Genomic DNA, 27,755 nt, shown 5'->3' with positions numbered 1-27,755 from the left:
AAAAACATAAAACACAAACACACAGAATATATTGCATTTGCGATTCTTTTGCATTCATCATTGTGTAACGCCCTCTAGAATTAAACATGTTTAATTATATTAATTGTGTATATTAGTGTGCCTCAAATTGATTTTTTCTTATTAATCTTGTGATTAAAGATTAAGTTTTTAAGTTATTTTAAGGAGTTATAAATTACTTTCAGTTTTTCAATTTTCACCTCAAAAGTTTTTAAAAATACACTTAATTTTAATGTATTTTTATTTATTTTTTTATTTTTTTTTTCTATTTATTTATTTTTTCTTTCTTTTCCTTTTCTTTTCTTTCTTTTCTTTTTCTTTTTTCTCCTTCCTTTTTCCTCCCGTGGCTGCCCAGACACAGCCCCCCCTCTCTCTTTCTTTTTCTTTTTTTTTTCTTCTTCTTCTTCTCTGGTTCTTCCAGCGCCCAGCCCTCTCTCTCTCTCTCTTTCTCTCTCTCTCTCTCTCCCTCTCTATTTTCTTCCACCGCCGGCCACCTTCTTCTCCGGGCTTCCTCCCGCCGGCGTTCTCTCTCTCTCCCTTGCTCTCTCTCTCTGGGTTTCTCTCTCCCTATCTCTCTCGGCAGTTTGGCCGAGAATCACCAAAAAAAAAATGAAAAAAAAACAGAGAAATTGAGAGAGACAAAGCTCGGGCAACTGATTTGAGGTAAAACCCTTTGAAACCCACTCTTTGATTCGGATTTTAAGCTTGAGAAAGTTTAATTTTGGTTAGATTTGAATAATTTTGAGTTAGGGTTTGAGTTTGAACAGTTATTGTTGGAATTGAATGAAATTTGGGGGTTTTTAATTATTGAACTTGTTTAATTGATTAGAAACTAATTTTGATGGATTCTGGAGAATATATATTGAAATTAGACTTGAATTGCAGGTTTGATATTTTTCCTATTTATGCCGGCATGCTGCCGAAATTTCTTTAAAAACTTGTTTTTAAACTGAAATTAAATAGGAAAACCAAACCTATGGATTGGATTCTAATTTTTAAAGAACCCCCAAATTGAATTATAAAATCATTGTGAAACTTGGATTTGAGTCAAGGCACACTGATAGGAAACAATTAAACATGATTGAACTTAATTCGTTTTAGGAATGAGAAATACTTCTTAAGATATTACTTTTGTGATGAAGCTAGTGGAGAAGGTCAAGTATTAAGGCTTTAAGGAAAGCGGAGGCTAGGAGAACTGAAGGCTAGCCCAGGTTTGACATTCGAGAGGTAGGATATTATTGTCCATATTCTTGTTAGCGTCACTTTAAATGATTTTGGCCAATGAAAATGTTTTAGAACAAAACATGTTTAAAGAAAATGATTTCAAAGGAATAGCATGAGAATGCTATTAAGTTTTCCAATGATTTTGGAAATGAGATTTTAAAGAGTATCATTTCTTAAAATGAAATACTTTAAGAAATGATACAACGCATGGTGGCCTCAGAGATCGGGATGTGGGAATCGCATCCTTGGGGGCAGGTCCCGAAACCCGTACGGATCCACTTCTTGCTCAGTGGAATTATGGCTTTGCACTTTTCACTAGACAGACATTTTACCGCTCCTTGTTCAATGGTATGATGAGCTGCACACTTTCATTATACATATATTTTCTACTATGTGAGTATTTCCTTTTCTAAAAAGGATGATCGGTTTTGGGTGTATGTCTTCGGACCGTGAGTACCTTTATTTAAAATGTTTTATAAAATTATATCTTACTGAGCATTCCGCTCACTTTTATTATGTTTTCAATGTTTTAAACCCCTCATCCAGAGTTAGCGGTTTAGATTTGCAGTGTGACAAGTGGATGCCAATGGATTGAAAATGCAAGATTCGAAGCGGTACGTTTGTTTCAGATTTATGATTTTAAATTCTGAGATGTACTGTATTTCTGTATGCAAACTGTATTGGTCGACATTGTCCCTGAGTTGTACTATTTTTCTTGGACTTAATGGACTGTTTTAAATATTATTTGTGAAAGAAAGTCTCCGGAGCAAATTATATTGATATTTATGTAATTATTTTGTGATTTAGTTAAACAGTCCAGTTTAATTAAGTTAAATTTTAAAATAATCACGGTCCTATCCTTGGGGTCGTGACACATTATACACTCTGTGTCATGAGCAAAAATCTTCACCTCCGAACTGGAGGAAGTTTGGTGTTCAAAACTACATTTTTGCACCTGGTTACGTTTGGTCAATGGATTAGAATCATAAGATTAGAATCATTTTTGATTTACGTGTATTTTTTTGTGAGAAAAAACACTGTAGTGTTAGACTGGCAATCGGGGTACGAACCATGATTCGAATCGGGTACGAATCTCCCAACCAAATAACTAGTGTTTCATTGTTTGGGTGTTAGACTGGCAATCAAAAACATTATATAAGGGTTCACTTCAAAAAAAAAAAAAACAAAAAAAAAAAACCTTACTTGTTCTTGGACTTGAGGTGATAGCGGCAGTGGCGGTGGTGCCGGCGAAGTCGAAGGTGGAGGCGGCAGCTGTGGGGAAGACGACGATGGCTGCAACGAAGGCGACAACAAATGCGGGGGTGAGTATGTGCGAAAAGCTCATTCCTTCGGCATGGTCGTGTTCTCTTATTCGACGGCTATGAACTCCGGCACTGGCGTCATAGGGGAAGAGGAGATCTCGGAGATTCTGAAGGGAGAGAGAGGAGGGAATAAGGATTTTTAGTGCTAGAAGTTCGGGTCGGCGGGCTGCCCGAAGCCTGAATTTTTTCGGGCTTGGACGGGTAAGCCCATTATCCACCCGCCCATAGTTGATTTTTGGGTTCGGGCTCGGGCAGTCCGAATTTTGCATATTCTCCTTTGCTCGCCACCGTCTAATCGCTGTTTACCACCGTCCACCGGAATTTTTTTGAATTTTTCTGACCATGCCCGAATTGCCCGACCCGAAAAATGCCTGAAAATGTCGTGTGCCCGAAAAATGCCCGATACCCGATTGCCTGAAATGCACGTAATGGCTACTTTTTTGAATTTTGCCCAAATTCTACCCGAAAACCCGAGGTGCCCGAACTGCCCGAGGTGCCCCGACTGCCCGAATTACCCGAAAACGGCTAGTTCTTTGAATTTTTACCCGAATTCTACCTGAAAACCCGATCTGCCCGACCTGCCCGAGGTGCCCGAGGTGCCCGACTGCCCGAATTACCCGAAATGACTAGTTTTTTGAATTTTTGCCCGAATTCTGCCCAAAAACCCGAACTGCCCGAGTTGTCCGACTGCCCGAAAATAAAAAATAGCCGTTATATCATGATTTTTTTTGAAAAAAAAAATCATTTTTTAACCCTAAAATTTCCCTATAAATACCCTCCATCCCCCACACATTTTTCTCACTCAATCCCTCTCAATTTCTCTCAATCTCTCTTAATTTCTTTCAATCTCTCAACCCTTCTCTCAATTTCTCTCAATCTCTCTCAATCTCTCTCATAATTTTTCTAAAAACTATCACATTATCCTAATGCTCTCTCTCTCTCAAATCCAACTTATTTTTTTATAATGGATCCTTTTGGTTATAGTGGTATTCCCGTTCATGTCCAACACAATGTAGAAGAAGGGTAATTTTCCACTAATGAGTTTGTTACGCAGGAATCTACTAATCCGAGCCCTGGTGGACATACTGGAGGTCGTGGTCGCAATAGTGGTGGTGGGCATGGAGAAGCGGCGAGTGCGACTTCGTCTGCGTCTGCGTCGGCAAGTGTTGCAACCTCCAGGAGGAAATGCAAGCGTACCTCGACAGTTTGGGATCACTTCGACATAATTGACGAGGTAGATAATGAAGGTAACACTAAATATATAGTTCAGTGTAAATATTGTTTATCTAAATTATAAGGTGACACTATTCAAGGCACCACACACTTGAGACGACACTCCGAAAAGTGTCTTCAAAAGCTTAGCCAATCTAGCGAACTCCCCCAAACACAATTATCTTTTGATCGCGCAACCGGTGGTCTAACCACTTAGAAATACGATCCGCAAGTAGATCGTATAGAAGTTGTGCGAATGATAGCTGCTTTAGATCAACCACTTAGTTTTGTAGAGCATCCTAATTGGCAACGATATATTAAGGTTGTATACAATCCTAATGCACAGTTCACTTCAAAAACTACTCTTAGGAAAGATTTATTAAAATTATTTAAAAAAGAAAAAGATGTATTAATAAACCTTTTACACTCAATTAGCGGGTGCGTTGCGTTAACGACAGATATTTAGTCTACCGTTGCCAATAAAGATTATTTAGTTGTAACCGGACATTACTTTAAAGGATTTGATTTAGATAAGAGAATATTAGGTTTTAAATGTGTTCTAGGATCACATAGCGTGGATTTAATATATAACACAATTTTAAATGTAATTGATGAATTTAGTTTAAGAGATAAAGTAATGGCTATAACATTAGATAATGCTAGTGCCAATACAAAAGTAATTGAGTTCTTTGAAAATGATTTAAGTTTATTCGGTGACGGTACTATTTTCCACCAACGTTGTGCATGTCATGTAATCAATTTAATAGTTAAATCCGGTTTAAAAGAAATGGGTAATCACATTAAAAGAATTAGAGATAGTCTTGCATGGATTCAAGGTAGTAACCAAAGACAAGAAGATTGGTTTAGGTTTTTACAAGCATTAAATACCTCTTAGAGCATTAGCGTTAGATATGCCTATAAGATGGAACTCAACTTATATTATGCTTCAACAATGCATCCCTTATAAGGATGCTATAACAAGCTATATGTGTGCAAAATTAGGAGTATGACATATAGATGAATTTGATTGGCAAATTGCCGAAATTTGTATCAATTTTTGGGTAGGTTTCATGAAGTTACTCTAAAACTTAGTGGAACATACTACCTAACATCACCTTTAGCTTTAGGAGAACTTGTAATAATTAGTATTTTATTCCACGAATATAGGGATGACCCAATCTTAAGAGTTCCTGTTCATTCTATGGAAAATAAATTTAAAAAATATTGGTCTAAGTTGCCTTTGTTATATGGTTTAGGTACAATTTTTGATCCTAGATTAAAATTAGACGGATTAGAAAGTGGTTTAGAAAACTTAGGTGAATTTTTAGGCATCACTTGTATAGACCAATTTTTAATAATAAAGGCGAAAATATATGAGATTTATAGTAAATATGAGATTAGGTTTAGAAGCACAAACTCTAGAGTACAGGAACCGCAACAACAAGATGAAAACTCACATTCATACTTGAATGTTTTCGGGTTAAAGAAGAAGAAGAAGACAACTCAAACGGAAGCTGTGAGTGGAAGTGGATCTTCATCAACAAGTGGCAGTAGCGGCAGCAGCTTCAACGAGCTTATGGCGTACCTCAGTGAAGGCTTAGTAGTCGGCAGTGCGTCAGAATCGTTTGACTTAGTTCAATGGTGGAGGGCATGGGCATTAACTTGGACAATACTAACTCGATTGGCAATGGATATATTTTCGATCCCAGTCTCTACTGTTTCATCCGAGCAAGCCTTCAGTACGACAGGAAGAATACTTGAGGAACGCTGGAATGCATTGCAAAGGGATATTGTTGAAGCCTTGGTTTGCATTAAGGATTGGGATCGAGCCGATCAACGTCTACAAGATACAATTTCACCGGCAAGCCAAGAATGAATCGATGAATTTAATCGATTAACATTTAATTTTGAAGACGATCCCTCAGCTTTAAATTAAATTGTAAATTTGTAATTTGTAAATATGTATTTACTTTTTACATTGTATTTGTAATTTAATAAACAATGTAAGTTTGTATAATTTGTAATTCGTCACAAAATGATTGCACTCTTTTTTCCTTGCCAAGTTTTTATTCCAATTAGGTTTTTCTTGATAAGGTTTTTAACGAGGTAATCATGAATTACAAATTTAAAAATTAATAAAGAAATAATTTTTTATATAGTTCGTGTGTTCATTTCAAATTGTAATATATATATATATATATAAATTTTAACACAAAATAACTTAGTATCAAAAAAAAGTTTAAATAATTCGGGCAATTCGGGCGGGCTCGGGCGGCCTAATACAAGCCCACGGCCCGTTCAAGGTGAAATTCAGGCTCGGGCGGGTCGGGCTCGGGCAAAAACTCAGGCATTTCGGACGATCACGAGCGGCCCGTCTAAAGTTCCAACACTAAGGATTTTGAATCGTTCTCTTACCTTCTTGATCGTTCGTTCGTCTTAGGTCTTTTTTTTCCGTCTTTTTTTTGTTTTGAGCGCCCGTGAGGGAAAAAGGGGGAAGAAGGCCTCCTCTGTTGCTTTTTTTTTTTCAATTAAATTATATTCTTGATTTTTATTAATAATACTCAATTAATAGATAAATACCCATTAATTATATTATTAAGAGTTTATTAAAATAAAATAAAATAAATGAAATTGGAAAATTATATCCCAAATTTCACTTTTTTACTCGGTTATTTTAGCCAAATTCTCTACGTGCTTTTGGACAATTTTGTTTGGTCTCTTCCTCTTCTGCTCTTCCCACCCCTCTCTCTCTCTCTCTCTCTCTCTCTCTCGTTGTTTTGCTATATAAGGCAGTCAGATTTTGTGGTTTCTGCTTCCGTAGAATGAATCTGTGAATTGCTGTTGATTAACACCCGATAATGAAATAAATAAGGAAAGAGAGCAAGAAAGAAAGAAAGCAGTTTTGCTTTTGTTCTTCGAACGGACATGATGGACTGTTCATTTTCTCTTCTTTTTTCTCTCTTCCCAAACACACCAAGCGGAGATTCTCAGTGAGTGAGCAACTCGCTGACTCGCTGACTCGCTGACTCACTGATCCAAATCAATTCGCCATCGCCGCCATAATCGCAAATGATGAGGTCTTCTCGCAGCCTCCAAATTTTTTTTTTCCTAGAATGTTTTGATTTGGTGAAACGGATTTCTTGATTCGAGATCGGCTTTTTTCTTCGGCTTCAGATCATCTTAGTTTCTTTTGCGTTTTTGTGTTGACGAAGAACCCATTCCTTGGGCTGGCTTTCTTTTCATTTGTTGTCAAGCAGTCATTCAGTAGTGTCAGTCTCTGCATACTTTCTTCGATCCTCATATTCGTAATTTCAGATTGATTTCGATCCAAAATCAGCCACTTTCTCAATAACACTCTCTACTGATCTGATGATTCTTTTGGCTCGCTGGTGGAGATTTATTCTGACCTTTCTTTTTTTTTTTTGCATTTGAGAGTTTTAGTTTTTCTGAATTTCCAGTTTTGGGTATTCGATGATTTTGTAATGCGATGTTGTTTGATCGTGAATTTCAACAAATCCGATCTCATTACATCTTTTATTTTTGCTTCTCCACTTGTTTTTCTCTTAAGCGGCTCGCTGGGTTTTTGTGGCGTATTCGATTTTGTAAATTAGTTCTGGAATTTTCCAGTTTTGGGTGGTGGAGGTTTTGTGATAAATTTCGACAAATCCTCAATTTTCTCTTCATTTTTTGTTTCTTTGTTCAAATGTTAATTGTTTATTGTATAGTCTCTGAACCAATTCTTAATGTGAGTTTCGTTTTTACAGATATCAGAGAGTAAGTCCAGATTGTCTCCCCTTAAGCAATGGGAAAAAGCCGAACGGCGTGGAGAACGCTATAACTTCATCTTCTTCTTCTTTTGAACAACAGTCCAAATCCTTCAGATTCAGATCACCGTCAAGAACAACAACCCAAGATCACCACCACAGCAATCATCATCAGCATACTTCTACTTTTGACAACAACAACAACAACAACAATAACAACCATTTCCACCATGAAAGCAGCCTCAGCCCAAGCCCCAGCCCCAGCCCCAGCCATGGCGGCGATATTCTGCTGCAATGGGGTCATAAGAAGAGGTCCAGAGTCTCGAGGACCGAGATCCGAGCCCTCACCGACGACTCTTCATCATCATCATCTGCCAAACAACAACAACCACAACAAGCTCTTAAACCTCAAAGGAGAGTGGTGGGTCCCACCACGGCCATGCCTCCGCCGCCTCCTCCTCCACCGCCTTTGCTTTCATCTTCTTCTAATGGCAGAGCCAGAAAAGACTCCTCTGGGTCCCACCCCGGCAGGTAATAAGTAATAACTCAATCGATCATCTCTTAATATTGTTTGATTTTTTGTGTTCTTTATTTTTATGTAATGATTTTTGAGAAAGGTTGAAACTTTGGAGAGAGATAATCATAATATGGTTTTTCTGGGTCTAATCTAATCACCTCCTATTCGATTTAGCTATTATTTAGTTTACCTTGTTGCCCCTAGAGATGTTACAAAATCTCATATGTGACCACTCTTTGGCCACTCACAGTGACGATCTCTCAGATATCTTGTGATGATTTTTGAGAAAGGTTAAAACTTTGAAGCGTTGGATAGATAATGGTTTTTCTAGGTCTAAATTACTCACCTTCTATTCGATCTAGGTTGTGATTCTGCGAAGACTGCTATTTTTAGTTTACCTTTTTGTCCCTAGAGATGTTATGAAATTTCGTTTATGACCTTTCTTTGGCTCGGTTTTCTCCCCACTCATAGTGGTTATCCATTAGGTCCATTCCCAGTCGTCCTTTTCTTCCCCTGGGTTTCTTTGCTTTCTTATTATGTTTTGATCAGTTTTGGGGTTTTTTGCCCAAAACTCCCTGCTCTTTCATTTTTTGACAGATCATATTTCCAACACCTCACGATCCTTTGTACGGATCTTTAAAACAACTTTTTTTTTTTTATTGGAAGTTGTCGTATTTATAACCTTTGTTTCTGTTTTTATTATTATAATTATTATTCCATTTTTCTTGTTTCTCTGCTTGTGTTGGAAAGTTATATGGTTTTCCTGTTTTAGGTGGGTATTAAATTCTGTGTTTTCCCCGTGTACGGTCTACCTTTTGATTTATTAGTCTTGTATTGCAAGTGTAGAACTATTCTAATAGCCCCCACTTCTGTGAAACCAATGCAAAAAGCAAATATCAAGCTCAGCCATCTCTTATCTTACCATCATTTCTTGGCCTGACATGACTAGGAATTTAGAAGATCGATCTGGTGTTGTAAATGGATCACCATCAAGAAACTATGCAGGCAACAACCGTGCTGCTTCTAGATCTACGGCGGGGGGTAAGCGATCTCCGCAGCCGGAGAAGAACGAGAGGAAGAATTTTTCTTCAGGAAGGTCAGCAAATGATAAGCCAAATGGTTCTTCAACGCCAGTTCGCTCCAATCACAACGATTCCGCATCGTTGCGAACAGAACAAGAAGGTGGAGCCACCCATGCTAATCCTGCTCCGAAAGAAGAGAAGGTGAATGTTGAGATGATGGAATGGCCCAGAATTCATATTGCTTTGTCAAGAAAGGAGAAGGAAGATGATTTCCTTGTTATGAAAGGCACGAAGCTTCCCCAGAGGCCCAAGAAAAGGGCCAAGAATATTGATAGAGCACTCCAGGTATAAATTTATATTATTAACTTATTGCTTATCGTTTATCAAAACTATTCTTATATTTATATGGGAAAATTAAATAACTTTGTTGGTGGTGGGGTTGTGCTTTTGGCAGTATTGTTTCCCGGGGATGTGGCTGTCTGACTTGACAAGGAATCGCTATGAAGTTAGGGAGAAGAAATGTGTGAAGAAGGTAACTCCTGCTCTTCTTCTTCGCCTCTAGTTTTGTTGGCTTTTTATAACTAGTTTCTGGGAATTTTCTAGGAAAATTCTTCCCATTGGTCTTACCTCTCCCGGGATTCTTCTGCAAGAAATTTAGGTACACCATTAGATTGTAGTATAGATTTTATTTAGAAGTGGTAAAATTAACTTAGGAACTTTTTTTATTTTATTTTCTCCATATCCACTAGATCTTAGCAAAGATTTTAGCATATTCTCTTGTTCCTGCACAAGCCAAAACAGAATCTAGAAATTATTTGAATGGCTGCTGTGGTTAAAGTTAGAAGTCACTTCTGTTTTATTTATTTTTTAATTTTTTTTTTATTTTTATCTACACTTCTTTGCCAAATGGGTAGCCAAAACAAGAGTCAAAGTGGTTGAGAACAGCAAATTTACTATGCATATTTGTTGCTATGTCCTGTCATAATATGCCTAGTTTCTTTAGGTGTAAGGAGTAGAAATCATTTAAAGACGTTTTGGGTTTTTTTTCTTTTTTTAATTTGGTTTTTTAATTTTGGGTGCATGATGTTTATTGATTGGGTGTGGCTTGCACATGCAGCAAAAGCGAAGGGGGCTGAAAGGAATGGAAAGCGTGGACAGCGATTCAGAGTAGTAGAATCATAATATATTTGTTCTATTTGTGTAGTCTTATGGAATTGGAATCGAGGAGAGAAAAACAAAACAAAAGAAAAAGAAGAAAAAGTCTCTCGGGCTTCTCAGCTGGTTTGAATTACAATATACAAAGTGGGTGTGTGTGGGATCCACCCATGACCTTTTGCAATCCAGTTGCTTTTCGGTCCCTCTTGAATTATTTTTGTTGTGAAAATTACTCCGAATATTACCGGTTTTAAACACCATCATTAATACTTTTATGACCTTGGACTCACTTTCTATTTGCGGTGGCAGCTCGGGTGCTCTGTAGTGGTGTTGTTTTTATTGTTGGGGAGCCATTAGGCGAGCATAGGAGAGGCACTCAGACTAGAGTCTTGTAAAATTCGAAATACCATTTTTCCCATTTTGGTGAACGAGAAAAGAGCTAAAGCCCCCTGAAGGGAAATCCATTTGATTTTGGCCGACCACTTAGTGTACTTCAATTTGATTTTGGCTGAAATTGAAGCTTTGTACTTGTAGCTTGTATTGCGAATTTTGGGGTCAGCAGCTTTTTTGTTCAGTTCAGCAGCTCTCACGTGCCAACCATATGTGCACGTGGAAAGAGAGAAGACGCCACTACTCACTCACCTCACCATGATTCAGGGACCTTGCAAATTTTTATTTCGCTATTTAATTTTACTTTTGAAATCTTTTTTTTATTTTTGTTTTTTTTAGTGTCCAAAATGGTTTGTGAGAATTGTGATCTCATGAAGATCTGGTCATAATGCTCTCTATTTTTTTCCTACATTATTTTTCCACCTTCCAAATACACCAAACTTCCGTTGTCTATATGTTGCCTTGCTCTCACTCTGATCTTGTTATTTTATTTATAAAATAAAATAAAATGTAGATCACATACACCATGGCATGTCGTTATATGCATAATTGAATTGCTTTTCTCTATTGCCACTTGTGGCCCTCAATATAATGAAATAATAAGGAGTATGAGGTCCACACCCTTAATAATCATAAACATTATACATTATAAATTCTAATTGATTATGGAACGATTAGTGTGAGAATTGGAAAGGGCAGAGAAGGTCGCCTTCCCTGCTATTTTAGCCCACCACCTCTCTTTTCAGTATTTTCTTTTAAATCCGGTTGCTTAAACATGATTTCGTCAGGATACTTTTTCCCTGTGACTTAACTATGCGTTCTCCAATAAAATACGTTAATAATATTGGTTTTATAATATTTAATTAAACTAATCATGTTTTCCTTTATTTTAAGGGGTGTTGGTACGGAGTAATCATAGAGGTAGGAAGAGAATTTTTCAGATTCTCATATTTAGTATAATTATTAAACTTTTTTAAAATTTAAAAAGGAAACTCATAGGTTTTACGTTATTACATTTTGAGTAATTTTAAACCCACGTGATATTCAGATGCTAGGAATCTAACTAAACGTGGAAATCTCACGTAAGCCAATAGCCACCATCACAACTAGACCACCACAGCCACTAGCCACGCCCCGCGCCAGCCACCGTCACTCAGCCCAACCACTGTCGGACTTCGTCACGAAACTAGCACCTCGATGTCTTCCTTCACGTGAAATCCAACACCTCGCCGGCCTCCTTCGCAAAACCCAGCATCTCACCTCGCCGTCGTGAAACCAACACATCGCTCGCGTAGACAATGACATGGACGACGGCGGCGGCGGTGGTGGAGGAGGAAGGAGAAGAGGATGACGATAACGGCGAGACGTGACGGAGACAACGGCGGTTGAGGTGGCGGAGGAGGAAGCACAGGGAGACGAAGGCGATGACGGGGACGGCGAGGACGCCGCCGCCGCCTTCCGATCCACCATGCCGTTGTCAGACTTTCCTCTGTCGCACAGTAATGGAGAAGAGAAGAAGACTTGACCGGAGAAGATGGAGTTCGGCCGGAGAGAGAGACTTGACCGGAGAAGACGTGATTCGACCGAAGAGGAAGACTTCACCGGAGAAGACGTGGTTCGGCAGGAGAATAAGACTGATGAACGTGAATTTGTTTGGATTAGATCTAGTTTGAGTTTTGTGATTTTTTTTTTTGTGTGAATGATGTGGTTCAGTTTTTACATAATAATATTGTGTAAAAACATCATTTATCATATTCAGTTTTTAATTCGGTTTTTTATTATTATTATTTTTTGGTGATAAATGATGTTAAGTTTACTTATTTAGTTTAAATACGGTAATTTTATGAACTACTTTGTTGTGTGTATTTTATGCTTTTTAAAATATTAGTGCTAATTGTAATTTATTTTAAAAATAATTTTTTTTTAATTCACAACATTTTTATGCATAATTAAACACAGTAATGTCATATTCTTGAGAATTTGAGAAAGATTCATGTATAGAACCAAACACAGTAATGCATTATTCTTAAAAATTATATTACCCTCCATCACTTTCCCGGGAATATGATTCTTACTGATTCCTGCATACCAAACGCCCCCTAAAGCTTTAGCTTGGGGTTTTCCATTTCTTTTTTTTCTTTTTTTTCTTTTTTTACAATTTTAGGGGTGCGGGATTTAAACTCAAAACTTCAATAGAGGTGTGTGTGAAGTTACACATCTAAAAAAACAAGAGTTTCTCATATAAAACCAAAAAAAATAAACTGCCAATAAATCTCTGCTTTTTAACCGTCTAATATGTATTAGAAATTACATATTTTGCATACTTTTTAATCTTCTGTGATTTTTTTATCAGATCTAACGATCAGAAACTAGCTCTGACAGTAAACCGGCCTACCGGAGAAGGTCCCAAAAAACCAAAAAATAAAAACAAATTTGAACTGCAAAAAGGTATCGAAAGTAAATGTATCTACATGGAAATGGACTCTGAAATCGACCTAAAACAAATAATAATAATAATAATAATAATAAAATGATAACATAATTATGTTGATGATAATAATAATAGTAACAATAATAACACTTTGAGTTCAAACGGAAACACCATAACACTAATCGTACATGTTCACAACTAAACAAAATGTTTCTCGCTTATCTTCTACAAAGAATAAACTACATGAACCTGCATCAATCTTCTCTACACAAGCAAGGGATTTCTTGGACAACCCGTCTTTCTGAAGAACAGCAGGAGCACATCCTATTTACTTTCCGGTAATCCACCTTGGCTACTTTGGCTTACTCCGTCCGTCCTTCAGACTCTGCAACCCAGTATGTACACAAGTTCATTATATGCATGCATTTTGGCAAAGATTAGCCCACAACATGACTGCTTTATTTAAAGAATCAATACTAGTATTTTCATGACAAACCAGTCGCTTGAAGGATGTGCTATGTCCCGTTTTCTTCGATTTCTCTGTAACTGGCTTGGCACGATCCAAAGCCTAAGGAAAATGAAGTGAGAAATTTCAGCAATTTGATTTTCCGAAAAAGCCACAGAAGTAAACTGCATTATTAACACATTCAGATGATAATCCGGTGCTCTCAGAGCCATGCAATATGCATGCTGTACAAATAACCCCCAGGATACCGATAGCACATCCTCTCAATCCCCGAGAAATAAATGCAGTGTCATCACAAACTAAATCAATCTATGTCAATAGGCTCTAACATGCATTAAGTACCATAGATCAATAGGCTCCAATAATTCAGCCACTAAATCACACCAACTTCATATGAGAATCGAGAACAAACTACTTGTAGCTTAATGTTAACTTTTTATACCATCTGAGTAAACTTTTTATACCATCTGAGCAGGCTCTCATAACTCTAAGAGAGAGAGAGAGAGAGAGAGAGAGAACAACACACACACACACAAAAACCAAACGAACAATAAAAATCTTTTAACAAAACAAAACACATTCTTCTTATTATGTTTCACAAAAATTATCTTTCGAGTACATTTGGATACTAGTGGAAAAGAGAAACTTCTACACTTGCAACCTACTCTGGATGCCATCCATATCAAACTAAGCACTTATCATAGGTTTGACAACTTGAGCAGGATCGGAGTTTACAAGAATTAGCAATTGATTCAAGAAACAGAAAATAAATAAATAAAGTTAATCAACAAAAACAACCTGCTAGTAACCTCCGTGAAGACCCAAACAAGGTTCAGTCGGGGCATTTGCCCCCACTCGAAAATTTTTCAAAACTTATCATGGCATCACAATATATAGGGCTACCAAGAATTGTATGAAATAACACCCCAGTTAACAACCTGCCGACTGCAGTCAAACACACCCCAATAACAGAAGTGGCTCACACACACACACAAATTTATCAGAGTGAACAGACAATCTGTCTCCTAGAATAAGTTCTTACAAAATTAAGAATTGATGAATCCAAATAGAAAAACAAGTAAACAAAGAAGCTGTTAACAAAACAGAATCAAGAAAAAAAAAAAACCTGAATCAAAGATTCCACCCGGCGTCGCATCCTTGTATGCATGAAACCCTCTGAGCACTATTAAAGCATGCGCATGAAAAAGACATATTAAACAATTTAGAGGAAAAAAGGAATATGTTAAAATTGCATATGAAACGTACAATGCTGACAATCAAACAAAACAAGGATTACACTGATAATAGTTTCAATCAAGGAAACAATATAGAAAAGCCTAGGCTATGTATCTTAGAAAAAAAGATAACCAATAATCAGATTGTACGACGAAACAGATGAAAGAATCATAATAACAGAATACAGATTCTAAATTCTCAGCAATATAGATTTCAACCATTAACATTGTCTTATACCACTACTAGTTCCAACTGAAGCTAAATCCTCTATGGACTACAAGCGTACAAAAAACTACCTGTAGATTTGTATCATGTAAAAGCAAAGGGAGGAAGAAAAACATTAAGAAAACCATTCCTGGGCAATCTCTGAGCAAAGCATGAGTAAGGCAAAGCAAGAGCCTTATCACTCCTTGTTTCAACAGAAAATACTTTCCAATTCCTAAATCTTTGATAGGATCGTGTGTCATGGAAAATTTACGTTTCTTTTCATCTGAACCTTTTGCATGTACACGAAATGTTCAAGAAAATTAGTTTCTTTTTTTCTTCCCATCCATCTAGTTTTCCCAAGGAACATTGCTTATAAAATGACAAAATTCGTGAAAAAAAAATGTTAAACGACTATCGCCACACACCTTAAGTTTCAGAACAATGTTTTACTATGCACAACAACTAGTAGGCTCCCAAACACCAACAATATGTAAATAACAACTTACAGTCTAGCCATAATTAATGACTTACAGTCTAAACAGATTAGAATTTGTCTTTCTTTTATTGAGCAAAGAAATTGGGACAAAGTTGCAAAGGTCAAATTAAGTCTGCTGAAATAATGTCGCACCTTGACATGATAACTAACATATGCATGAAATGTTGACAAACTCCAAACAGTACGTTCCAGTTTTCTGCCTTCAACATGACGAGGAAAAATAACTGCATTTATAAAAGACATTCATTACATCTGTTATAGTGAGAAAAAAATATCTGAAAGACAGTTACCAATTTTTTAGACATACCAATAGTTACAAAACCTGCGTTTGCAGATAATGCTTCAGCAGGAGCTCCTTTCAGTTCTAAAGGAGGAGTAGGTGACCACAAGCAAAGTGGGGCATTATTGAGCCCTGCTGTCCGCCTTGCTTCCACAAATTCCTAATGACAACCAAAATTTTGATACTAAATACAAATCGAAAGAGTATATCTGAAGCATAATCTGAATTTACAACATAGCTGCACACAGATGCTATAAACATTACTTAACTATCCTTTAGCATCAAGTAAAACAAAAACATTGTTCCTATTTTCCATGAAGATATCATGCTTGGAAGTCATGAAGCTTGTAGTAAGTTGCTAAATGTAATCATACAACTATTGCTTTGTCAAGGAAAATTCAACTCATATTAATACCATACCTGAAGGAAAGAAGTGGCAAGAACAATGTCTATCGAGTCCTTAAATCTCATAGGAAACACCACTGTCGTTTTTTCTGCCTGTCAGAAACAGTTACTCATCTATGAGTCAAAACTCAAGTATCATCCATTCAGCCTCTAAAGTAGCTAAATATAGTAACAATAATACAGTAGAGAGTGCATTGGGAATGAACAGAACACAGGGTCATATTGAACAACAAAAACTGAGTCGATTTAGTTTCAAGAGGAATGAATCCGAAATACAAAATAGGCTAGGTAAAAATGCCATCTACATAGAAAATCATCATAAGCTGAAAAACAATGAGCAGCAAAATGCATAATGCTAAACAAGTTGTTCAAAGATATATGGTGTGTGTTTGCAATGTTAAATGTAAAAATAGAAATGGAAGATTGTTATAATAACAATGTAACCTGAGGAACAAGAAAAAAAGACTCCTTTGGTCGATGCAAAAGGGCAACAAGCCGATCAATATTGGAAGCAACAGTCCTTGACCCAAGTGTTTTCAGAATTGCTCTCAATGGAGCACCAAGTACCACTTCCCTCACAGATGCAATTTTTACCAAAATAGCATGTTTGTACTCTGCATAAGCATCAGTAGCAAATTTTAAAAACTTGGTCTCAACATAAATAGATGGAAGGGAATACATGTGTCTATTATCTAGTGTATCATCCATAAGAGAGAGCAATAGCAATTCCTTCAGGGCCAATAACTATTATAAATAGATGCCTAGAAACAACCAACATTGCAGAGCAAGCTTCCATACAACAATCCCGATAGCATTTGTACATAAAAATCATATCATTCTCAATCAAATTTTCACTCCCCCAATCCTGCAGAGTTAAATGTGTTTTAATTCTAAATATCAACTTTGTCAAAAATCCTCATAAATCTACTGCTGTTAATTAACCCTATCCCAAAAGTGGGGCCTTAAGAAGACAAAATGTTGCATTCTTGGGCAGCAGCTTGGAATCGACACCTCATTTTATTCTTAAAAAACTATAAACTAACTGGGTGGTTGGCGTAGCTCGTCATGTTATAACGTTAGACCGCAGTAAAATGTCACAGCTATCATAAAAGCATAAAGCCATAACCTATCTAAACAGAAACCAAGAAATTTTCTCAAGCACAATTTGGGAAGTCGCAATATAGATAAACTATTTTTCACAAGATCCCAAATGTATCAGCATTTCCATGGCAAGCTTATGATGACCTTAAGAAAGGAACTCGATGAACCTTCATGTGGAGGGAGCTTTGCAAGATTCAGCTTCAAAGTCAGATTAAAGCCATCCCTTGGCGGATCAAGAATTTGTACAAATCCAGTATATGCAGATTTTATGGCTTCTATAGCGCCAAAGGGAAGTCCACCATAGAAAGCGGTTTCCGGAGGTGGTGTGGGTAATGATACCGATAGCAAAACATGGTATGGATTCTTCATTGTCACCTGTAAATATAACTCTTAGAAACATCTTCATATTCAAGAATTGAGAAAAGTTGAAAACATCCACAAGGATAAATAGATTGATTCTTCCTAATGCAGAAATGTCAAACAAAAAGCTGGTAGATCACCTGCATATGGTAACGGACGTCATCAAACTCAACCCAATGGTAGTCCAACTCAACTCCTTTTTCAAGACTGTTGAATGAACAAGATGAAAATAAAAAATTCTGTTTGACATCACTCGATTGAAAATCGGTGCAGCATTCCAAGTCAGACACAATTAGCATTATCATATATAATAACAAAGCAAGCCCTATATAGCATCAACTTTGAAAATGTGACAAAGGTGAAAACTAATACATGATATATTTATTTATATTTATGTGCGTAAACACACTCACAGATAGGAAAAGACCAAGGTCGTTATTAAAGGACCAAGAAAAAGAAAATCACTTATTTCGGAAAAGTGTAACACCTTTCCAAAGTCATTGTTACATAAATACATATATATATATATGTATATATTATTAAGAAAAAAAAAAACAGTCTTCACACCATAAATGTATAAATTATACTGGATGGGAGGCAAGTCTGGTCCTTTTATATGAGAGCACAAGTGGCTGAGCTTGCCATAATAAGCCTTTTCTGATTTGGGCATTTTTTTTTTTTTGGAAATGATGATATGACTTGGGCATTAACGAAAATTATAAGCAACCAAAAAGGTACTGAGAATATTATACTCAAGTCACTGCCATGGAATTTAGAAAATTGTGGTTAAATGTACTTAAGTTTCCTATGCATTTCCAGGAAAGAAAAAGAAAAGGACATTGTAAATAGACCATAGATTGCTTTAGGGCTTCAGAAATATTTTTTTTCTTTTAACTTAGTTACAAATTTCCCTATTTCATAAATTAATACAGGCTAGAAATATATATATATATATATATCATTATTGAACAGAAAGTAAAGCTTTGAATTTAGACTAGCTTACTAAAATTAAGAGAAGTAATATGGATTTTAGCACATCAGAGATATAGAAAACCAAGTCTGACTCCGATGATACAAGAATGCAAAATCGAAAAGCAAACCCTAATTCACACAGAAAACTAAAGCAAAAGACAACAATAAATGCAATTGAAGAAGAAGAAAACGAACTTGTGGAGACGATTGAGCAAGGTCTGAAGGAGAAATCTTGAATGGGACTGCAAAAGAATCATTGATTTCTTTCTACTTTCCTGTGATTTTCAATCCAGATTCCAAAACCAAGCAAGCTTTTTTTTTCTTTTCTTTTTTCCAGATTTTAGGGATTATAATGTGAAATAAATTATTTGTAGAAAATCATTATTTAATTCGAATATATGATGAGTCTCTCAGCCAGAAAAACTTGCCATCACGGAAACTCAAAAGTCGTCTGTTGTCTTCTTGTTATTGTTTTGTTTTGGGTTAATTTCACTTTTGCCCCAAACTTTGTTTGATGTCTCATTTTGATACTAAAACTTCTAAAATTTTACACTAACTAGCTCTTAAGTCTCATGTTTGACTCTTCGGCCTCAATGAAATCAATCATGAAAATCAATAAAAACTCAATGAAATCAAACTTTTGAACCTTAAGACTCCATTTAGTTTAAATTTTGTGAGAGAACTCATTAGCGAGAATCTTTTAAATTTAAATTTTTATGAGAGAAAACACCGTAATAAAATTAAAATTATGAGTTGAAACTCATAAACTAAACGGAGCCTAAATTACTTTTTAATGAAAAGCATTTTAAACATGCCATGCCTTTGTGATGAATTTAAACGAATTTAACTCCCACATTTTTAATTTGCCAACGAACTCGTGTAGAGATGTATATTTCCTTTTTCAATTTATTTAACTGTGGTTCTTCACTAACTAAGCATACAGTTAATTTCTATGAAGTTTTAACGATTTTGTGATTAAATGGCGAACATGGGACAAAGAGTATAACTTAAGATGCAACGTGTATCAGAAGTTTGAGGTCAAAATGGGATAACGAACGTAGTTCAGGGGCCGAAAGTAAAATTAACTATAAAGTTTCTTCTTTTTTTTTTTCTTTTTTAGTGGATTTTTCATCATTATACCATGTATTTTTAGGTTACTAAAAATTCAACCCCGTATTTTGAATCGTTTCATTACATGTGTGTATATATATAAGCCTTCAAATTGTAAATTTATGCTCAATCCATACATTTTACTCAATCATAGTAAATATTTTTAAAAAAATTAATACACATATTATTACCCTTAGGAATTAATAAATGTTATTAAAAAATACAATAAAGAAAATAAAAAATAGAGAACAATAACGAGGACGAGGAGGAGAGACTAAACAATGACGTCCAAAAAATCTCTCCTCTCCTGCATGGAGGCCCTGTACTCAAAACTCGTTCAAGCCACAGTTGGAAGGTGGCTGACTTTTCTGAAGATGGCTGCTTTTGCAACGACTCCAACAGGTTTCTGCGACCGGGTGGCATGGTCTTAAATTATTGTTAGAATTATGCCAAAGATCTAGAATTAAACTCTAAAATTAATAATGGGCGTTCGCAAGGAAAAGAGCCCTCCACAGAAAAAGCAAATTAATAAATATATATTAAGGGTCACTGATTCAATTTTTTATGTAAAAATTTTTTACTGTAGCAAAAAAATTGTAACTATTTCTGAGAATTTTTTACTATAATAAAACTCAAATTCTAAACTCGAATCGATAAAATGAACAAAGCCTAAGCTCAGAGGTTTTTGCATTGTGGGTATTTGCATTTAGTTGTTCGTGTAACACCAACACGCCATGCATTAAACATATGATCAAAGATTGTAGATACCATATGTGAAGAGATTCTGGATCAAGTGTTAGATCATCGTGGATTCTATTCTAACACTGTGAACCCGTTTAGAAAATATACTTAAATCGTAATTCTTAATTTTAACGTTTGAAATTTAAATTTTTTATTAGAGAAAAACACTTTAACGAAATTAATAATTTGAATTTGAGTATATGAAACAAACAGACTCTATATTATGCTTTTCGTTATTGGTATCACAATTGTCTTTCCGCATTATTAATATCAAAATATACTCTAATTTTTTGTGAATTTCATAAAGACTTTTCTTCTCACTAACTTGTATGGTTTTGAAATTCAGCATTCGTTTGGTCTGCAAATTGAACTACATTAATCAAGTTCTTATGATGCGAAGGAGGATGTCCAGGAATAGAGATCGATAGTTGTAGAATAGAAATTTGTTCACATGTCATATTTTCCAACTTTTTTGCAACATCGTTTTAAAGAAGTTGCATCTGTTACTAGCTTTGCTATGTAACATGTGTTAAACTATGGATATAACAACGTCCTTCATCTCTCTTTTCTGGTTCTTGTAAATATTTAAAAGCGAGAAAAGCTTTGCAGCTCTTTCCTACATAAAAAACTTACGTGGGGCCTTGCAGTTTGGTTAAGGGGTGGTACAACTCTTTTATGATTAAGCAAAGAATGTTGTTGAGCATCTTCTTTTTGTTGCTTGTACCGCGCAATATGTTTGCGATACTCTTCTAGCTCTTTCTCCAACTTTTCAATGAATTGACTTGTATGCTCAAGCGATTGCGAGTACCTATACTTTTCCAACGCCTGCAATTTTAGAGCAACTTTATATCATGCCACTAAAGAACTAGTCTAATTTTTTCCCGAGGAAAAAAAAAAAAGAAGACGAAGAACTAGTCTAATATTACCTGCTCTTGGTTGGTTTGAATCATATGCAATGTGTTCTTCTCACAACTCAAATCAAAAATCAAACTTTTTCATGTGAGTGAAAATACTGTAGTAAAAAATTTAAATTTAAATTTTCGTGAGAAAAAACATTCTAGGAAAAACGAGTTGCGAAAAGAACAAGACTATAATTTCATGATGTTGCAAACTGAATTAGATGTAGAAAATATGTTGCAATCTGAATTAGATGTAAAATGAAATTTCGATGACACGTTACTAAAAACAGTTTAATGCCCCCCATAATGATCGAGTTATAGAAGCTTAACAGAAAACATAAGTTAATCCAAAAACAGTGGAAAGATTAGAGCTTGCAAAACCATCAGTAGCAATGGCTTCTGAGCCAAAAAAAAAAAAAAAAGTAGTACATTCGGAAAATTATCACTTCAACAAGAGATGAGTTTACCTTCGCTTTCGATAGTGTATCTGGAGGGGACATTACTTTTGGCTGCACATAATTCTTTCCCCGATAAAAAATTATAGTATTATTATGTTTTATGTCAATGACAATGCCTTTGCTCAGACGAGCAAGCTCTTCAGCATATTCTTGAAGCTGCCCTGGCTTACAAGGACGGCAAATAACCTTTATTGTCTCATGATTCTTCCAGTGTAGATGCATATTGAGAACAACCCCTCCAAACACTCCACGTCTCCCAACAGGAACATAATGCTTCTTTTTCTCACCAGTACGTTTGAGGTAATGCTTCTCTTCCTCAGTTAGAATTTCAGGATCATATACTTCAATCGGGGTTTTGGGAAACTCAAATTTCCTTAACTTCTCAATCAACCATGCTTCTTTGCGTTTTGCCTGAAGAGTTTTAGGAACAACAAGAAAAAGCATATATATAGTTAGAGAAATTGGTTGTATAACAGTTGAAAATGGTTATAAGAAAGGAGAATTCAAAGCATCAAAAGAAGAAAAAATATCATCCCAGTGTTCCAGACCATTTCAAATAGAAATTACAAAGAAAACGACCATTTATACGTTATTTCAAACTTCCACTTGATCAGCAAGGTAATCGGAGAGTAAAATTCACAACAGTGCCAGGAAATGCTATTTACATCACTATGACTGCATGACAATTAATAATATACAACAACAACAACAACAAGCCTTAATTACATCTTAATTGGGGTCGGCTATATAGATTTCACTTTTTCACGCAACTCTGTTCGAAATTAGACTTTCTTGAAGGCCTAAATCTAGAATGTCATTCCTAACTACTTCGGTCCACGAAATTCTTGGTCTACCCCTCCCTCTCTTAGTATTAGATATAAGAATGTCCTCTCAAGCACAAACTGGTGCTTCTAGCGGTCTACGTTGGACATACCCATACCACCTCAAGTGGCATTCGCGCACCTTATCTTCTATTGGTGCTACACCTACTTTACTACGAATAACTTCATTCCTTATGCGATCCATTCTCGTATGGTCACTCATCCATCTTAACATACGCATTTATGTCACACTCATCACATATATGTTGTCTCTTAATGGCCCAACATTCACTACTATATAACATAGCTGGGCGGATTGTAGTCCTATAGAACTTTTCTTTCAACTTAATAGGCATCTTGCCATCACATAAAACTCCCGCAGCATTCTTCCACTTAACCCACCATGTCTTAATCCTATGTTGAACATCCTCTTCTATATCTCATTCATACTGCACTATAGACCCAAGGTACCTAAACTTCCTAGACGCCCCAATCTCCACATCATCTAAAGAACTTCCATCATTTTGATTACTTGAGTTACTAAACCTACAATGCATTTATTCAGTTTTCGTCATACTTAACTTAAATCTCTTTGTCTCGAGAGTCTGTCTCTACAGTTCTAACTTACGGTTAACTCCTTCTCTGTGTTCATCAACTAAAACTTTATCGTCCGCAAAAAGCATACACCAAGGAACTCTATCTTGAATTTCTCTTGTCAGCTCATCCATCACAATGGTGAAAAGATAAGGACTAAGAGCAGATCCTTGATTAAGGCCAATACGAATGGGGAACTCTGCCGTGTAGCCTCCAGCAGTTCTCACACTTGTGACCACCCTATCGTACATGTCCTTAATTACCTTGATATACCTCACATGCACTCCTCTCTTTTCTAGCACCCACCATAAAACTTCCCTCGGTACCCTATCATATGCTTTTTCTAAATCTATAAATACCATATGTAAATCCGTCTTGGCTTCTTTGTACCTTTCCATCAACATCCTAAGAAGAAAAATGGCTTTTTTGGTTGGTCTGCATGGCATGAAGCCAAATTGGTTACGTGAGATGGTAGTTGTGGCCCTTAATCTCCTTTCAATAACTCTCTCCCAAAGTTTCATAGTGTGGCTTATTAACTTTATGCCCCTATAATTGTTACAATTTAGCACATCTCTTTTATTCTTGAAGACGGGGACAAGAATATTTTTCCTCCACGCATCAGGCATATGTTTCTTCTTTAGTATCACATTAAAAAGCTTAGTGAGCCACACAATCCCAACATCTCCTAACTCCATCCAAACCTCTATTAATGACAATTAATGATATAAAAAAACACAAAATGTGTGATGCAGCAAGGCACACGTGACATGCCAATAGTAAGATTTGAAAACCAAATAATAGTAATAATAAATAAATAAATTAAGAAAGAAGAAAACAACAAAGAACTAAAAAAACATCTTAAACTACGGAAGCGAATACATCTATACACATGTATACAGTGTATCCGTGTTTGTATGTGTTCGTGTACCCGCATATAATTAACAAGCGTCCAACCTTTTCAAGTTTATATCTGATCCGAACTTCTGGATTTGGAGAATTCATTTTCTTTCTTGCCATCAAACGATAGAATTTTAACTCATTGACTTTGGCCTTCTTGGACTTTTTAGCCCGTTTGGATTTTTCCTTCTTCACTTCGCGTGAGGAGCCTTGAGGCGGTTTACTGACAGAAAACCTGACAACATCATTCTCCGTCTTGAGTTCAATTGATGCTTTACTCATGTTCCTAGCAAGTATCTCTTTTCTATAAACAACACCCCGGGATTCAAATAGATCTGATCTTCGCACCAAAGGAAATTCAAATAATGTAAATGGCACTTCAAAGAGAGGCCTTGATACTCTGTAGCTGTGCTGTTGCATAGAGATGAGATTGAGAAGAGACCGGGTAAAGCAAGTGCTTGTCAATAACGATTGCACTGAAACCTTATGAGACAAACAACGCCATAAAACTAAAGAGTCCCTGCATAAAGAAGATGCATAATCAATCACTAGAGGCCTTCAAAACGAAAGGGCAGCATAACCAAAAATTTCCTCGAGGGCATAAATTAAAAAGAAAAATGTTTATGGCTGAATTGCTAGGATGAAGAAAACTGAATAGTTTCATCAAACTCGTACTAAAGCCAATTCTTTTCTAGATTCAGATTCCGGCTCCCTTTAGATTCCAATTGTTCATAAGTTCACCTTTATTTACAAAACGCAAGTGAGAACATTAGAAACAAAGAATACTCTTGTAACTATAGTGTAAGACTCATTAGGGCCCGTTTGGTTCACTGACTTGAACCCATGATTCAGATTCTACTCTCTCACAAAAGGTATGAATAAAAAAAGTTCCTGCCAATGAGTTCTCTCACAAAATTTGAATTCAAAATCAAAATCATTGACTTGAACACATGAACCAAACGGGCCATAAGCAAATGAAGTCATATCCAGCTGGAAACCTATAAACCATCTCAAGTAAACTAATTCAGCCCCACTTCTCTAGCATTAACTAAAGGCCCCTTTACTGAGCTTCATTACAGTCAAAACTATACTAAATAACGGAACTTATGTTGAACAACATAACGGATAAAAGAAAGACCAGGGAAAAATAATAAATTTCACATTTCATGTTACTAATTTAAACTGAATTTCAGTCAAGGTAAGAATTGCATTTGAGCTCCAATTGAAATTAATAGAAACTAATAATTAAAAAGAAAAAAAAAAAGGAAAGATGAAGGAAAGGGAGGTAAAACCGAAAGAAAGAAAGTACCTTGTGGCAGAGTTGGAGAAAGAACGAGCCAAAGCTTTGATGGAGATGGAAGGAAACATATTTGTAATTGATTTGGCCTGCCACAATGGTAGTGTAGGGGAGTGATTTTTTTTTTTTTTTTTTTTTTTTAGAAGAAAGAAAGTATCAAACGATACAATCCATGGTGGAAAGAAATCCAACCAAATACTGTCTTTTTCTATCCAAAGAGCAAGTAAGAATAAATCATGTGATGTTAGGAAAACAACACATAAGATTTATTTAACTGCCTGGAAGAAGAATAAAGACATAAAGATCATAATATCAAAAGGCTGTTGAAGATACCATTTCGAAACTGCAAAGTATATAAATACCATTTTGAAACTGCATAAAGACATAAAGACATAAAGATCATAAGATCAAGAAGCTGTCGAAGATACCATTTTGAAACTGCAAAGTATATAAATACTTGATCTATAACATGTTCAGGTCAGTATCGATACTACTATACTATTATAGTATAGACATAAATTAGTCAAAAAAACATAAAAGAAATTGTAGAACTTCACTACTTTCTAAAGTAACGGGAAGATGATCAATACATCATACTAAAAAATTATGCAAAGTAGTACCGTACTCTAATTGAATTACCCAAAGAAAAAACAAATTTACATAAACAAACTTCTGAATGTGAAAAACAAATTCTTAAAATAAAGCAAAATATGAACAAGCGGTGATAAAAAATACTTGTAAATCCATGAGATGAGACTCAAACCGAGAGGATCCAATTAGTGATTAAAGACAATGCTGCGTTAGAACCGTACAGAATCACTTCCAATCAAGGGAGATCGGAGTAAACACTCGGCGCCAAACAAGAGTTGAACACAACTATCAAGATAAAGTAAAGGATTGAAAGGTAAAGTAGCATATATATCTTCCATAGGCAGGCAGAAGAGAAACAAAATCGATTAGACAGACAGAAAAACCACCACAAAGGTTATAAGAAAACGGTTACAAAGGATTCATATATGGAAGAATTAAGGTCACATGATACACCTAAAAGGAGAGAATTTGTTAAGATTTTCCAAACAAACATATCAAAAGTTTCAATAAAATCAGAGAGAGAGAGAGAGAGGAGAGAGAGAGACCTTTTAAAACTCAGGAACGCAGGGACCAGAATGAGAGCAATCGAAGGTGATGTTATCAAAGATGAGAACTTTACCAGATTCTTAGACGAGAGCAGCGAAATCGAAGAAGATTTGCTGCTGCTGTAAATGTAATGGGAACCTTTGTGAGTTTGGCTGTAAATGTAATGGGAATCCCCCGCCTCCGAGCAGAAGCGTAAGAAAATTTATAAAAACGAATCACAAAAAAGAACAAAAAACAAAAAAAACAAAAAAACAAAAACAAAAACAAAAATCCATCGCAGCAAGCCACTTCACTATCTATATATCCTTGCAAATACAACAAGCCATATACACAATCCAAACGCATTTCAAATTAAGAATTACTATCAAATGAGAAGAACAAAGAATTCAGCAGTTCCATACGATTTTTCAGTGCATTAAAGACAAACTCTTTTTGGTGTTATACGAACCAAAATTCAAGACTGAGCAGTACAAAGAAATTGAAGAGATGGAGGAGTACCAAAAGCGGTGTTGTAGTAGCATCGCCGAAGAAGGAAGAGTCAATGCGTCGCCACCGACGGCGTTCAAAGCGCGCTCCGCAAGGGGAGGGAGGTCGTCACTTGTCGGGCCTTGCCCCGGAACGGTTTTTTTTTTTTTTTTTTTTTGGGTTTTTATTTTTGGGAAGAATGTATTTTTATTCTAGTTTTAAGGTTATTTTGGTAAATTTTGTTAAATATTTTGTATTGTGCGAGTTTTTTTGGGGGAAATAATGTAAGGCCGTTTTCGCTGATTCGAGTTTAGAATTCGAGTTTTTCTACAGTAAAAAGCTCTCACAAATAATCACATCTAACTTTTTTGTTACTGTAAAAAGCTCTCACATAAAATCACATCTCAACTCGAATTATAAACTCGAATCAGCGAAGTGAACGGATGTTTTTTTTAGGGTTTTTTTAATAAATGGCCGAATTTTTTTTTATTTTTAACCGGAACGGTTTTTTTTTTTTTTTTTTTTGGGTTTTTATTTTTGGGAAGAATGTATTTTTATTCTAGTTTTAAGGTTATTTTGGTAAATTTTGTTAAATATTTTGTATTGTGCGAGTTTTTTTGGGGGAAATAATGTAAGGCCGTTTTCGCTGATTCGAGTTTAGAATTCGAGTTTTTCTACAGTAAAAAGCTCTCACAAATAATCACATCTAACTTTTTTGTTACTGTAAAAAGCTCTCACATAAAATCACATCTCAACTC

At 35.8% G+C, this 27,755-nt stretch overlaps 3 protein-coding genes across 4 annotated transcripts; 1 reads left to right on the top strand and 2 right to left on the bottom strand.

Moving 5' to 3' along the window:
* Positions 1-6,500: 6,500 nt before the first annotated feature.
* Positions 6,501-10,789, top strand: LOC21393182 (putative uncharacterized protein DDB_G0285869). 2 transcript variants are annotated; one of them, XM_024164386.1, is made up of 6 exons: positions 6,501-6,853; positions 7,541-8,071; positions 9,007-9,424; positions 9,534-9,611; positions 9,683-9,737; positions 10,197-10,789. In XM_024164386.1, exons 1-6 carry the CDS (start codon positions 6,846-6,848, stop codon positions 10,259-10,261), a joined length of 1,155 nt encoding a protein of 384 aa, XP_024020154.1. In that variant the 5' UTR covers positions 6,501-6,845; the 3' UTR covers positions 10,262-10,789. The 2 variants fall into 2 exon arrangements, with proteins under 2 accessions (XP_024020154.1, XP_024020155.1); XM_024164387.1 differs by lacking the exon at positions 9,683-9,737.
* A 2,388-nt stretch (positions 10,790-13,177) lies between these two features.
* On the bottom strand, positions 13,178-18,996 carry LOC21393181 (actin-related protein 2/3 complex subunit 2A). Its single transcript, XM_024164395.1, has 10 exons — positions 18,774-18,996; positions 17,747-17,813; positions 17,414-17,621; positions 16,590-16,759; positions 16,161-16,238; positions 15,768-15,900; positions 15,593-15,684; positions 14,648-14,704; positions 13,552-13,623; positions 13,178-13,440 (listed from the first exon to the last, which is right to left on the bottom strand). The coding sequence occupies exons 1-10, from the start codon at positions 18,833-18,835 to the stop codon at positions 13,408-13,410; spliced, it is 972 nt and encodes a 323-aa protein (XP_024020163.1). The 5' UTR covers positions 18,836-18,996; the 3' UTR covers positions 13,178-13,407.
* A 1,014-nt stretch (positions 18,997-20,010) lies between these two features.
* Positions 20,011-27,150, bottom strand: LOC21393180 (uncharacterized CRM domain-containing protein At3g25440, chloroplastic). The gene is made up of 8 exons (XM_024164396.1): positions 27,031-27,150; positions 26,606-26,651; positions 25,729-25,767; positions 25,408-25,484; positions 24,156-24,618; positions 21,796-22,197; positions 21,063-21,254; positions 20,011-20,094 (listed from the first exon to the last, which is right to left on the bottom strand). Exons 1-8 carry the CDS (start codon positions 27,051-27,053, stop codon positions 20,026-20,028), a joined length of 1,311 nt encoding a protein of 436 aa, XP_024020164.1. The 5' UTR covers positions 27,054-27,150; the 3' UTR covers positions 20,011-20,025.
* Between the last annotated feature and the right edge of the window lie 605 nt (positions 27,151-27,755).

The sequence above is a fragment of the Morus notabilis genome, unplaced genomic scaffold (assembly GCF_000414095.1).
Source record: "Morus notabilis unplaced genomic scaffold, ASM41409v2 Scaffold539, whole genome shotgun sequence".
In the NCBI taxonomy this organism is placed as follows: Eukaryota; Viridiplantae; Streptophyta; class Magnoliopsida; order Rosales; family Moraceae; genus Morus; species Morus notabilis.
This window is presented reverse-complemented; position numbering and strand designations above follow the sequence as displayed.

Bases quoted from the DNA above. Each gene is read 5' to 3' on its own strand.
- LOC21393182 (XM_024164386.1), top strand. The intron at 9,425-9,533 runs GTATAAATTTAT...TGCTTTTGGCAG, and splicing joins ATATTGATAGAGCACTCCAG to TATTGTTTCCCGGGGATGTG. The intron at 9,738-10,196 runs GTACACCATTAG...TTGCACATGCAG, and splicing joins TTCTTCTGCAAGAAATTTAG to CAAAAGCGAAGGGGGCTGAA.
- LOC21393180 (XM_024164396.1), bottom strand. From the start codon at position 27,053: ATGCTACTACAACACCGCTTTTG. The intron at 25,768-26,605 runs GTAAAGTTCTCA...GTCTTTATGCAG, and splicing joins TGCTCTCGTCTAAGAATCTG to TTTCAAAATGGTATTTATAT. The intron at 25,485-25,728 runs GTATCTTCAACA...CCATTGTGGCAG, and splicing joins TACTTTGCAGTTTCGAAATG to GCCAAATCAATTACAAATAT.
- LOC21393181 (XM_024164395.1), bottom strand. From the start codon at position 18,835: ATGATTCTTTTGCAGTCCCATTCAAGATTTCTCCTTCAGACCTTGCTC. The intron at 15,685-15,767 runs GTATGTCTAAAA...TTATAAATGCAG, and splicing joins CGCAGGTTTTGTAACTATTG to TTATTTTTCCTCGTCATGTT. The intron at 13,624-14,647 runs GTTTTTTTTTTT...CATTTTCCTTAG, and splicing joins GGGTGGAATCTTTGATTCAG to GCTTTGGATCGTGCCAAGCC.